The sequence below is a fragment of the Paroedura picta genome, chromosome 4 (genome assembly GCF_049243985.1).
Source record: "Paroedura picta isolate Pp20150507F chromosome 4, Ppicta_v3.0, whole genome shotgun sequence".
Lineage (NCBI taxonomy): Eukaryota > Metazoa > Chordata > Lepidosauria > Squamata > Gekkonidae > Paroedura > Paroedura picta.
Window position 1 is genome coordinate 136,731,192 of NC_135372.1, and position 12,588 is coordinate 136,743,779.

Sequence of the window (12,588 nt, forward strand, 5' to 3'; positions counted from 1 at the left end):
ACAGAAAAGACTAATTGGGTGGACCTTCCTTCCTTCCTTCTTCCTCCCATCCCTCTTTGTGGGAGAGAGAAGTTGGGTCAGGACCATGTAGACCTCTTTTCTTCCTTCCCTTGGGGGCAGGGCCAAGGCAGGGGGAGGGGCCTCTGCCCAGGGTGTCACACTCCCTGGCCATCCCTGGCCATAGGGTTTTTTGGGGAAGAAATTGGAGGAGAGGAGAATAAATAGGGGTCATCTTCTAGGTGGGACTTGGGGATCCCCCTAGAATTATAGCTCATCTCCAGCCTAAAGAGATCAGTGAAAATAGGGCAGACTCCCTAGCATTATAGCTCATTCCCTGGGGACAATCAGTTCCCCTGAAGAAGAGGGTGGACTCCCTATCATTGGACTCCACTGAGATCCCTCCTTGCCCCATATCCCACCCACTCCCGGCTCCACCCCAAAAGTCTCCAGGTATTCCCCAACCCAGAGCTGGCAAGTCTATCTCCACGTGACAGAGCTCAGTTCCCCTGGAGAAAATGTAAGCTTTCATGGGTGGACTCCCTAGTATTATACTCCAGTGAGCTCCCTCCCTGCCCCAAATCCTGCCCACTCTGGGTTCCACCTCCAAAGTCTTTGGACATTTCGTAACCTAGAGCCAGAAACCCTAAGAATGAAATTAAGTGCTTTAAGACCCCCATTGTGGAAGAAGGTGGATTGTGAATGAAATAAATAATGAATATCGCTGAAGGTGGAGAATTAAATAAAAGGAGGAGAGGAGAAAGCAGAGAAGCATGTGGAGGGAAAGAGGAACCGGCATGGGGCAGGTGAGACATACAAAAGTAGGTTCCCTTTCCAACCCCTTGGCACTTCCCCAACTTGGCAACAGGGTTGGTAATTTTCCAGGATGGAGGGTGCCAGGAGTAAGGTAGGGTGGAAAACTGGAGATGGGGAGAAGATAAAGATAGGGTCCCTGGTGTACGGGAAGGAGAGGAGGCAGGCAAAGGGAGGAGAGACTGTGTTGGCTTTCGAGGAAGGGAAAGAAGAAATAGTGGGGGAGAGGGACATTCACCCTGCAAGTACGTGCAATTTTCAGGTGGTTAACAACACAACACGAAGTGGCAAGAGCACAAAAAACATAAGGGCCCATTAACAAAATAAAAGCAATGCACAAATTAAAACAGGCACAGAATAAAAAATGTAGCGAAGCCTGCCAAAACATTGTCCCTTCTGCCAAATGCTCTCTGAAAGAGACTGTCTTGCACTCCTTGCTAAATTCAGCCACTGAAGGCAAGAGAAGAATGTCCTCAGCCACATTAGCTAAGCATCCCTCAATGGGGGACCGCCCAGAGGGACATCTCAGGCAGTAATGGGACAGTCTCCATTTTTCACAGGGAAGTACACTAAAAAAGAAATGATACTTTTGTGCTCCTTTTAGAGCTGCTGCCGCCAGTGGGACACAAGGAAATGAAAAAGGGATTGTACTTTATGGTTTGTCAGCAAATAGGGTGGCCAACAGAGGTTAGAGTTCGGGGAGGATGAGATGTCACAGCTGGCTGACACTAGGATTTCCCCCATTCTCTGTGGTAAAGATCATAGAGACATTAGGACATTCCTAGAGTGTCGCTGTTTTTCTGGTCAATTTTTCTCCTCCTCAGCTGCAGGAGAGTAGGGTCGTTGGGGTTTACCCAATGGGCAATTGCCAAGTCTAGCTTAAAAAAAGAAAACAAAACAACTGCAACCGTGGGAAGCAGAAGGAAACTGGGATTGCAGAGATGTGTGTATACGCTGTTCCTAAGTGCCCATAAAATGTTCCAAGTACCTTTGAGTAGCCTCTTAAATGTCATTTGGAAAAGAAACAGGAGAGAAAGATTTGTCGCCTCTAGTTTAAGTCTTGGAAATTCTGCTTTTGCAAGGGTGGGGGGTGCTGATCTAGGAAGCCTTAAGTCCAAGTCTACAGTTCTCCGAATTAGTTGACACAGGTGAACTCTTTCAACGTGCTTCGTGTTGCGGTCACAAAAGAGCCAAGAATCGATCGAAACGGCCGTTGCTTGGGAGAAGCCAGGCTCTTCTGACGAAATGAAACAGGACAAGGTTATAAGAGGTCGTCACTAAGAAGAGCCAATTTCATTTCACGGGTTAAGTAACGGTGGGGGGAAGAGGCGGCTCTTTCGGCCTTCCTATGCAGGAATACAATAGGAGAGAAGAAATGCCCGTTCCACATTATGGGGGACTCTCCGTAACTGTACCGAGGTGCAGAACTCCAGTTTGTGTATGTGACAGGATAGAGTGATATGTTTTTTTTAAGTCCAAGACTTTCTCCCTGATCTGCTAGTATTTCTCTCCACTTTTGGTGCTTTATTAAAAAAAAAAACACATACATTAAAATGTGGGGTCAAGCTTTACCAGTTCACCCAACTAGCTGATTCCTTGACTGCCATCAATGTTTCCGTTACGTGAGAACTTGAGAATGAATTGTCAGCTGTATAAAATGGTGGGTTCAGACTCGAAAACACTGTTTTCCAAAACACAGCTCTTCTACTGACACCAGCAACTGAAAACAGAACAACCAATATATACATTTTGAGGTCCCCACCAAAGCTTGTGATTGGCCCAAAGCAGAGGCCTCCTATAGGTCTGTAAAAGTGTCATTGGAAGCAGTCGAGGTGTTCCAGAGAAACACCATTCGGCTCCTGAATGACACAGAAGATGAAGATGAATGAAAACACAGAAGATGCAGCCTAAATTGAATGTAGCACATTAGCTGTCTATAGAATGCAGAAGTTCATCAGTGTTATCAACAGTAGAACTTGAGACAACATTAATCTAACATAGAATCACAGAATCATAGAGTTGGAAGGGGCCATACAGGCCATCTAGTCCAACCCCCTGCTCATTGGATTCTCAGCCAACATTGTTGGCTGAGAATCCAGATAACCAGCATGGGCTTAGCAAGAGCATGGGCTTAGCCTGCCTTAACTAACCTCCCTGATGTCTTTTGAATCGCCTTCAAACATGATTGATAACAGAAGGGTATACTTGGCACAATCCAACGCTGCATGTTATTCTTCTGCCCTACTTGAGTGTACTGTAAGTGTTGGCCCTCTGAATTAAATTAGGTGCAGTGGGTAGAACCACTTAGAGAGGAAAGGAAAGGAGAAAAAAATGGGACAGAGTGTAAAAACAAACATGGAGGAGAATCACAAGTGGTTTCTGAGTTTCTAACTTAGCCTTTCTCAAGTTTTCTGACATGGAGAAACTTGTGAAACATTCAGGCTTCGAGAAACCCCAGAAGTCGCACCATATGCGGAATATGGTTGGGGAGCAGAGCTGTGGACACACCCACCTGGGGCCCCTCCCCTTCCCACCCCTTCCAGGCATATCATTGGCCATTTTGGGAGGGGGGATTGGTCATATCACAAGATAAATATTTAACAAACTTTAATTCGCACCCATTCAGGAAACCCTTCCAGGGCTGTCAAGAAACCCCAGGGTTTCACAAAACCCTGGTTGAGAAAGCTTGTTATAACTTTAACCTTTGTTGCTTGTATAAATCATATTTTCCTTCGCTGAAAGCACCTCTCCTCTCCCTCCCCACAGTCACTTCAAATGGGGTATGCAGAAAGCCCCAAAAATAGCTGAGCAGCTTGTGTGGTCTCTTTATGCTTGTTCCCCATGGCTCAGCTGTTTTGCGCCTGCTCCCCACGGCTCAGCTGTTTCGTAGCTCAGTTGTTTTACTCAGCTACTTTGCAGCTTTCACCAGGATCATAAAGCATTCTGCTTCCTGCCCTGTCCACGAACCGCAATGAGCCACCACAAACTGCTTTAAAAGTTTGTGGAAGGTCATGACAGCAGACCCATCACGAACTTTTGTTAGAAAACCACAAACATGGACAAATTGATTAAGAATTTTGCTCTGTGCTTCGGTTCACGCCCATCCCTAATTAACACTGCCAAAAAAAAAACAGATTCAGCAAAAATAAATAATTCTGATGAAAAAAATCCTTAATAATTTGTATGATTGTTAAACTGAAATAAGCAGCAGCATTGAACACAGTGGTGACCGGGAGAAAGTGCTACTTACACTTTCCCTGCTGGCCATTTTCCATTCAAAACAACCTTCCCAAGCTTATTCCCGCTCCCCAATTCCAGGAGTACATTCATCTTCATGAACTAGGCTTATCGATTTACCCGCTATGACAAGTAGTCTCCTGCTGCTGACTCCGAGCCCCATAGCTGATCGAATGAGCAGTGGGGTATAAATGGGGGAGGAGGGGGGGATGTTTTGTTTGTGTATGTATTCCAACATCACTTCCAGCAAAAATGTGGCTTTACTGTAGAGAATGGTAAAATCATAGAGTTTTGGAGCTCTAATTTCATAGAATCATAGAATCCTAGAGTGGGAAGGGGCCATACAGGCCATCTGGTCCAACCCCCTGCTCAACGCAGGATCAGCCCTAAGCATCCTAAAGCATCCAAGAAAAGTGTGTATCCAACCTTTGCTTGAAGACTGCCAGTGAGGGGGAGCTCACCACCTCCTTGGGCAGCCTATTCCACTGCTGAACTACTCTGTGAATTTTTTTCCCCTGATATCAAGCCTATATCGTATATCCCTCAAGACTGGAACATTTTAGAGTGTCTTAAGTTCAGGGTCATCTTTTAAGGTAAATACAGGGTACTTAATAAAAGGGACTGTTCCAGGAAGCACTTGAGAGAACCAGCACCATGTTCACACCATGTCTGTGCCTTCTCCATAAAATACACCGCAAGTCTAACGAAAATGTTACGTTTTCGTTTTCAGTATTCCGGCGAAGTCCCCGAAAACCGAGTGGAAGTTGTGGTTGCTAATTTGACGGTGATGGACAGAGATCAGCCGCATTCGCCCAACTGGAATGCTGTTTACAGGATTATCAGCGGAGACCCTTCCGGACATTTCACCATCAGGACCGATCCTGTTACCAACGAAGGCCTGGTTACGGTTGTGAGGGTATGTTGTGATTCCTGCAACTCACCTTATTGGGGGCTCTAACAGACAAGCTCTGGGAAGAACTGACTGAATGGTCTGCCAAGCCAAATGATATGGTGGGAGATCCAAAAAGTGATCACGTCTTGTCTTGAAACCCTCCCCTAGTTTGACTACAAATGTACCACCTTAACCCAGTCCACTATAATTAGACACAACATAAGGATCTTGATTTCCCCTTTCTTTAAAAAAAAAAAAACGTTAGCTCCTAATTCTTGAGAGCTCATACCCTTCCACAAATTCTGGCTATTTTCAAACTGTTTTTGTATTCGGTTTTAGAAACTGGTTGCAAATGGATTTTCTTCTGTCATTTCAGACAGGCCTGGCCACTAGCAGAATTTACACATTCTGTTCATATGTGCTTGCATCAGGTTAGCAAAGTATGGTTGAGCTGGTTTTGAGAGAAAGTTCTTCTGTTTCCTACCCCTTTGCTTCACGCAAAAAGGCTTATGCCCCCTGCAGGGCTCTTTGCTCTGTGGATATGAACTTACTGGTAGCCCCATGCCCTCGGGACATCCGCCTGGCCTCAACCAGGGCCAGGGCCGTTTCGGTCCTGGCCCCAACCTGGTGGAATGAGCTCCCGGAGGAGCTAAGGGCCCTGATGGATTTGTCAACTTTCCGCAGAGCCTGCAAGATGGAGCTCTTCCGCCAGGCATACGGTTGAGCCCAGGGTGGGATCCCTGAGATTCAATCTAGGATTCCCCCCATGTCCATCTGATTGATCTGATACCTCACTCTCACAAGCAGAATAGTAGGAACATTGCCGCTGGCTGGACGAGGGGAGGAGATAGCTAGTGGATTTTTCGCCTGCCGCCATATTGGTAGTTGTAATATTATTAAGGGGAAATTATGGGGGTTTTAGAGCCTCTTGTGGCGCAGAGTGGTAAGGCAACCATCTGAAAGCTTTGCCCATGAGGCTGGGAGTTCAATCCCAGCAGCCGGCTCAAGGTTGACTCAGCCTTCCATCCTTCCGAGGTCGGTAAAATGAGGACCCAGCTTGCTGGGGGGTAAATGGTAATGACTGGGGAAGGCACTGGCAAACCACCCCATATTGAGTCTGCCATGAAAACGCTAGAGGGAGTCACCCCAAGGGTCAGACATGACCCGGTGCTTGCACAGGGGATACCTTTACCTTTACCTTATGGGGGTTTATTGTGTTTTTATTTTTTTACTGTTTGTAAACCGCTGTGAGTCCAATCGGGAACGGCAGTATATAAATCCAAATATGAATGAATGAATGAATGAATGAATGAATGAATGAATGAATGAATATAAATCTTCCGTGGACTTTTTTCTTGAACAGTCTGCATCAAGGGCGTCAAGGCATCTCGATGGTGCTGCTATAGCACTAAAGCGCTATATTGGTTGAGCGCTATAGCACTCAATTAAGAACATTCAAGAAAAAAAAACCTCAGAGGAAGATTGCACAGTGGAAAAGGGTGGTGGCGGGGTGAGAAAGCGACACTATTTGAGATGACCACATTCAAAAATTGTTCATTCATAGAAGGAAATCCGTGGTATGAACCCCTGTCCTTGTACTGCTTTATTCGAAAGCAGGCCAGCAATGAATAACATCCACTAATGTGAAAGCCTGGTTGGTTAGTCTTTAAGGTCCTACTGGACTCGTGTTCTTTTCTACTGCTACAGACAAACATGGCTACCCATCTTGATTTATCTGCTAGTTCTTAGGCCTGCAAAGGTAGGTTTAATAATAAGAGCCCTTTGAAGGACTGAAAAATGAAGAGAATTTGAAGCTCAGCTCAGCCGTTTCAAAATCAGGTCTTGACACACATGCACGCACGCGCACACACATGTATGCACACACACACAGTGGCTATAGGGTAACTACAGCTGACCTGCGGTTTCTCCTTCACTTCAGAGACAATGAGAGGGGTCAGAGGAAAGCGATGAGGATGATCTGGGGCCAAGGGACCAAGCCCTGTGAAGAAAGGCTTCCTCTCACTAGTAGTCTTTAAGCAGCAGCTAGACAGATACCTACCATGGATGCTTTGGGCAGATCCTGCATTGAGCAGGGAGTTGGACTAGATGCCCTTTAAGGCCCCCTCCCAACTCTAGGGTTCTGTGATTCTAAATATCCCCTGTGGAAGAAGCCAATCCTGCAGATTCCCTCTGTGTTTGTGAATGCTGCCTAGAAAATCAGAAGCAAAAATGGCAAATTAAGAGGGGTAGGACCCAGTGAAGGATCAAATACAAATCAAGTATAGAGGCACAGGGATACCAAGGTAGCAAACACCATATCCAAATTAGATGTCTGTAGAGTCTTGAATCTTCTATTATTTCTTTGTTCTTTATTGTACAAAGCAGTCCCAACGCGTTTCACCCACTGGCTTTGTCAAGGGACATTAAATTTATAGTTTTCGGACAGACTTCAGACTAGTAAATATATGTCTCTTAAACAGAGTATAAGGTCATTATAACAGCAGCTACTCATAGCTTATGGCATTCCAGACTCTAAGATTCAAGACTCTACAGAAGTCTATTTTGGATATTGTGCTTGCCACCTTGGTATCCCAGTGGCTCTATACTTGATCTGCCTAGAAAATCAGGACATCTGCAGACAGCCAGAAACCTCACAGGTATTAGGACAGGCAGCTGGAGCACACAACCACATCCCTTGGACTCAGAGCAGATCAGTTAGAGATAAGATTCCTACAGATGTTTTCCACCAGTCTGCCAAGACAAGAAAGAGATGCATGAATAGTCTGCTCAGATCAGCAAGAACTGGCTCAATATGTCCTGTGATTTCTTTTTTTTTCTCTCTCTCTCTCTCTCTTTTTTTTACTGGTTGTGTGTTGCTGAGAACAAAGTGTTTTCAGCCTTTTGAAAAATGTGACCTTCCCAGCACTGCAACAAAAAATAATTCAATGTACCACAATGCAGTTGCTAAGGTTGAAAGAGCAGCCTAGCGAAAGAACGACCCGCAGGGGGGGAAGAAGATTTCCCCGGTAACTTGCTAACTAGCAGGACTCCGAAAGCTGCATCGAAATGAAGGGAGGGAAGGGTGGCCAGGATCCAGTTCCCCGTAACTGGCCGTCCTCATTTGCATACTATGCAAATGGTTTTGCTAATTAAGCAGATCAAGCATATTCCGCGTCCTGTCGTCTGCCGGTTGTTTCGCACCCGCTCCTGGCTGCAACTACAAAAAGTTGGGGAAGGATAAGAGGAACCCTTGTTTTATCTCACCGTGCCAGAGCTTGCTCGCATTTTCTTCCCTCGGACAAGCAAACAGTTGCGTCCGTCATAGCTGTGGCTTCCCTCACTGGCCAGAGCAATTTCCCTCCATGCAGCACCCAGTATTCTGCTTCTTGGCACCCGTTTTCTTCTTGGCTTTTGGGAATGAAATCCCTCAGATCTTGAATGGCAAAAAAAAAGAAGAAGTTTGTTCAGACCATTTCCTACCAGCTGACTGATTAGCCGGGTTATCAGCTCCAAGGTGAATGGGACCACCTCTCTGAATATTTTCCCCAGAGAGCTGCAATAGAGCAGTGCCAAACAGCTGAGGGTCCCTGGCCCCGAGGAAATATGGCTGGCCTCAACCAGAGCCAGGGTCTTTTCAGCCCAGGCTCCTGCCTGATAGAATGAGCTCCTGAGCAAGATCTGAGTTCCACAGGGCCTGGAAGACAGAGTTCTTCCAGGCCTATGGTCAAGGCCATAGAATCATAGGGTTGGATGGGGTCATCTAGCCAAGCGCCTGCTCAATGCAAGATCAGCCTCAAGCATCCAGGATAAGGATCTGTCCAGCTGCTGCTTGAAGATTGCCAGTACAGGGGGGGGGCTCACCACCTCCTTAGGCAGCCCATTCCACTGGTGACCTGCTCTGAGTGTGAAAAAGAAAATTCCTGATATCTAGTCAAAGTCGTTCTACATGTAGTTTAAACCCGTTACTGCATGTCCTCCCCTCTGCTGCCAACAGGAACCTTCCAGCCAGCCAGATAATAGCTAGATAACAGCCACAGCAAATATCAAGCTTGCCCCCTCTGCCCCCCGTCCTGCCCCACTCCCCCCCCCATAAGCTAACATTTGCTGGCTACAACTTGACCTCAGAAACTGTGTTAAATTGTGGCTTTATATAATTTTATATAATTTTTAACTAGGCTTTGTCTTATGAATAATTATTTTATTGAGCTTCTAGACTTTCGAAACCACCCCGAGACAGGTAACCAAGATGGGCAGTATATAAATCATTAAATAAACAAACAAATAAATAAATAAAACATGGAGATTTTGGGGGTGGAGCTTGAGGAGTGCAGGGTTTTGGGAGAAAGGAGGGGCTTCAATACCATAGACTCCACCATCCAAAGCAGACATAATAGAGTTGGAAGGGACCTCCTGGGTCATCTAGTCCAACCCCCTGCACTATCCAGGACACTCACCATCATATCGCTCATCCTGCAGAACACTCACAACCCTATTGCTCATCCTTTCCCATCTCTACCTCCTCAATATTCCCAAATCCCACAGCCTTTCCTCAGAGGGCTTCGTTCCCAGACCCCAGATCATCCTCGTCGCTCTCCTCTGCCCCCTCTCCATTTTATCCATGTCCTTTTTGAATTGAGGCCTCCATAACTGCACACAGGACTCCAGGTGGGGTCTGACCAGTGTGGTCTCCAGAGGGACTATGACATATTTGATTGTTCCCATCCCCTAAACTCCCACTGATTGCTAGCTCTTGGTTGGCCCATTTATAGTGGCACGAACTACCCCTTCTCGGCATTTCAGGCTCAACAAGGATGGGGATCCCTGAGTTAGGTGACCTGATCTCTGTCACGTGGAGATCAGTTGTAATCCCAGGAGATCTCCTACCACTGCCGGAAGGTTGCTGACTCTATCAAATCCCCACATTGCTACTATTTCTAGTAGGAAAGTCTAGTCATGAATAATCTTGTATATCATCTAGATAGGCTCGGGGGGGGTGATACTTTATGTTGGACCAATGCAGAAGGAATTCTGTGCTGCTTTAAAGCCTGCATGCCTACGAGGAGTTAAAAATGACTCTGCCTTATTTTATTTTGTTCTTCTCCAATGGTGATTTGACAGCACTGTCGGTTTAATTTAACCGCAAAAAATACATTCTCCAGGTTGAGGGCGGCGATATTTTTCTAACCTCGACAAGAAAGGCATTCAAGTTGTTCTTTTCCCCTGCATCAGTAGCCGAAAAACACAGACATTTGTGTGTGTTTTTAAAAAAAATCCCTTTCCCAAGCTAGCCATTTACACCTCATTTAGCAAAACCTGAAATGCGATGAGAGCAGGTTTAAGGCAAGATTAAAGACAAGACAAAGGGGGACGTGGGGAGGAGAAGGAATTTGTGTGTGTTTGCAGGCATGTGTGTCTCTCCTTACACAAGGACATCCACATAATGAGCTATCCTTTATTCAGCTGCTCCTGCCAAAAAGCGGGATGGATTTTTCAAGACAGGGATTCATGCCAGGTTTGACTTCCCCTTGCTGGGGGAACCCACAGGCCATCACAATGCAAGGAGCCACACGGAAAATCGGATCATGTCACCCTCCGTTACAAAGCTTGAAATTGCTCTGCCGGTCGTTTCTGTAGATAATCTCACCTGATCCACCAGCATGGCCCCCACGTTCTGCCGGCTTGTCAAAACGTATGACATTTCGACAGGGGGAGCAGAAAGAAAATGCCTCTGATTAAAAGCAGTATTCACACACACCGAGAGAGAGAGAGAGAGAGAGAGAGAGAGAGAGAGAGAGAATTTCCCCATCTAGGAAAGGTTTTTTCTGCCATTGCTACAAAATAAGAGGAGGCCTGTAATTGTTAGTCCCTCATGCATTTAATTAAAAACCGTGCTCCGCATTTACAGGGCTCAAAGCATTTTATCTGTGCTGTTTATTCATTTACAGGCTGCTTTTCTTCCATGGAACTGAACATGGTGTAGATATAGGGATGCTGACCACCAGGTAGGATCTGAGGATCCCCTGGAATTATAGCTCATCTTCAGCCTACCGAGATCAGTCCCCCTGGAGAAATGGATGCTTTGGAGGATGATCCCTATGATATTGTACCTCACTGAGGTCTCTGTCCTCCCCTAATGCGTACGAGTCACAGAATCATAGAGCTGGAGGGTACCTCCAGGGTCATCTAGTCCAACCCCCTGCAGAATGCGTGAAAATCACAACTACCTGGCCACCCACAATGACCCCAATTCCATGGCCAGAGGATGCCCCCCCCCAATAATACCTCAAAGTCCCTGGCCTGTCTGGCCTGAAGGAAATTCGCCTCCCGATACCAAAGTGGCAATCGGCATTTCCCAGGGTAAACAAGAAAGGGCCACGAGAGCCAAGCATGGACACAATCGCTTCTGCCCACCCACTCACAGTCTGCCATTTCCTCACATGGATCTGGAAACCCTACCCTGCCCCCCATCTCTGACCGGTGGCCAGGGGGGACCTGGTAACACTATGTACATAAAATCCCCAAGTCTCCTGCTGAGGACCTAGACACCTAGCTAGCTTTCGAACGGTGGCATCTTATATGCTTTCCACACATGCATGCGCCTGAATTGCATCGTAATTACAATGGTCCAGTCAGATGATGGAGGGGGACGGGGGACTGTGCAGCCAAGTTGCAGTCAGGCTGTGGCAACCCCAAAGGGTTTTCAAGGCAGGAGAATAACAGAAGTTGTTTGCCATTGCTTTCCTCCAGACTTCATCGTACTAACAAGGGCGGACCCTGCTTAGCTTCTGAAATCTGATGAGATCGGGCTAGCATGGGCCAGGCCAGGGCAATAATTAAGTGCAACTTGACATATGGTGACCTCTCATGGGGTTCTCAAGAGACATTCAGAGGTGGTTTGCCATTGCCTTCTTCTGCCCACTGCAGGCTTTCTTGACCAGGGTTTCGTGAAGCCCTGGGATTTCTTGATGGCCCTGGAAGGGTTTCCTGAATGGGTGGGAGTTAATGATTTTTAATATATATTTTAAATGTGTTAAACATTTCTCAACTGGTATGACCATATCTGGTCATGTTGACCCGCCCTCTGCCTCCCAAAACGGCCAATGATGGGCCTGGAGGAGGTGGGAAGGGGAGGGGTTCTGGGTGGGCGTGTCCACAGCTCTGCTTCCTAACCATATTCTGCACAATTCCGCCACTTCTGGGGTTTCTCGAAGCCTGAAGAATGTTTCAGAGGTTTTGCATTGGTAAAACAGTTGAGAAAGGCTAGCCTTGCAACTCTGGTCGTCTTTGGTGGTCGCCCATCGGAGAACTAGCCATGGCCAGCCCTGCTTAGCTTCCGGACTCTGATAAGGTCAAGCTAATTCAGGTTATTTGGTCTCCGGTAAGGTAGGCCAGTAATATTTATGTCCACATTACAGAAAAGAAACTGGCTGAAAAAACAAATGATTTTGCCAAAGTCCACCTACTGAGTTTGAAATGGGGACATTATGGATCATTGCTCTGTCTTCTGGCCACCACACTGCATTGGTTCTTGACTGACTGCCGTAAAAAGAGGGACCGTAACAGACGATTTAAACAAGGTTAATTTTAATATCAGGGCTCTCTCAGCCTCACCCACCTCACAGGGTGTCTGTTGAGGGGAGAGGAAAGGG

The 12,588-nt window shown here is 46.5% G+C and overlaps 1 protein-coding gene across 5 annotated transcripts in view; it reads left to right on the forward strand.

Moving 5' to 3' along the window:
- The window catches only part of CDH4 (cadherin 4), a 911,643-nt gene that overhangs the window by 849,682 nt on the left and 49,373 nt on the right, over window positions 1–12,588 (forward strand). For all 5 annotated transcript variants that reach the window (XM_077335763.1, XM_077335764.1, XM_077335765.1 and 2 more), the window contains one exon: window positions 4,778–4,963. In XM_077335763.1, the coding sequence (XP_077191878.1) occupies window positions 4,778–4,963 (186 nt within the window). The remainder of the gene's footprint in view (window positions 1–4,777; window positions 4,964–12,588) is intronic.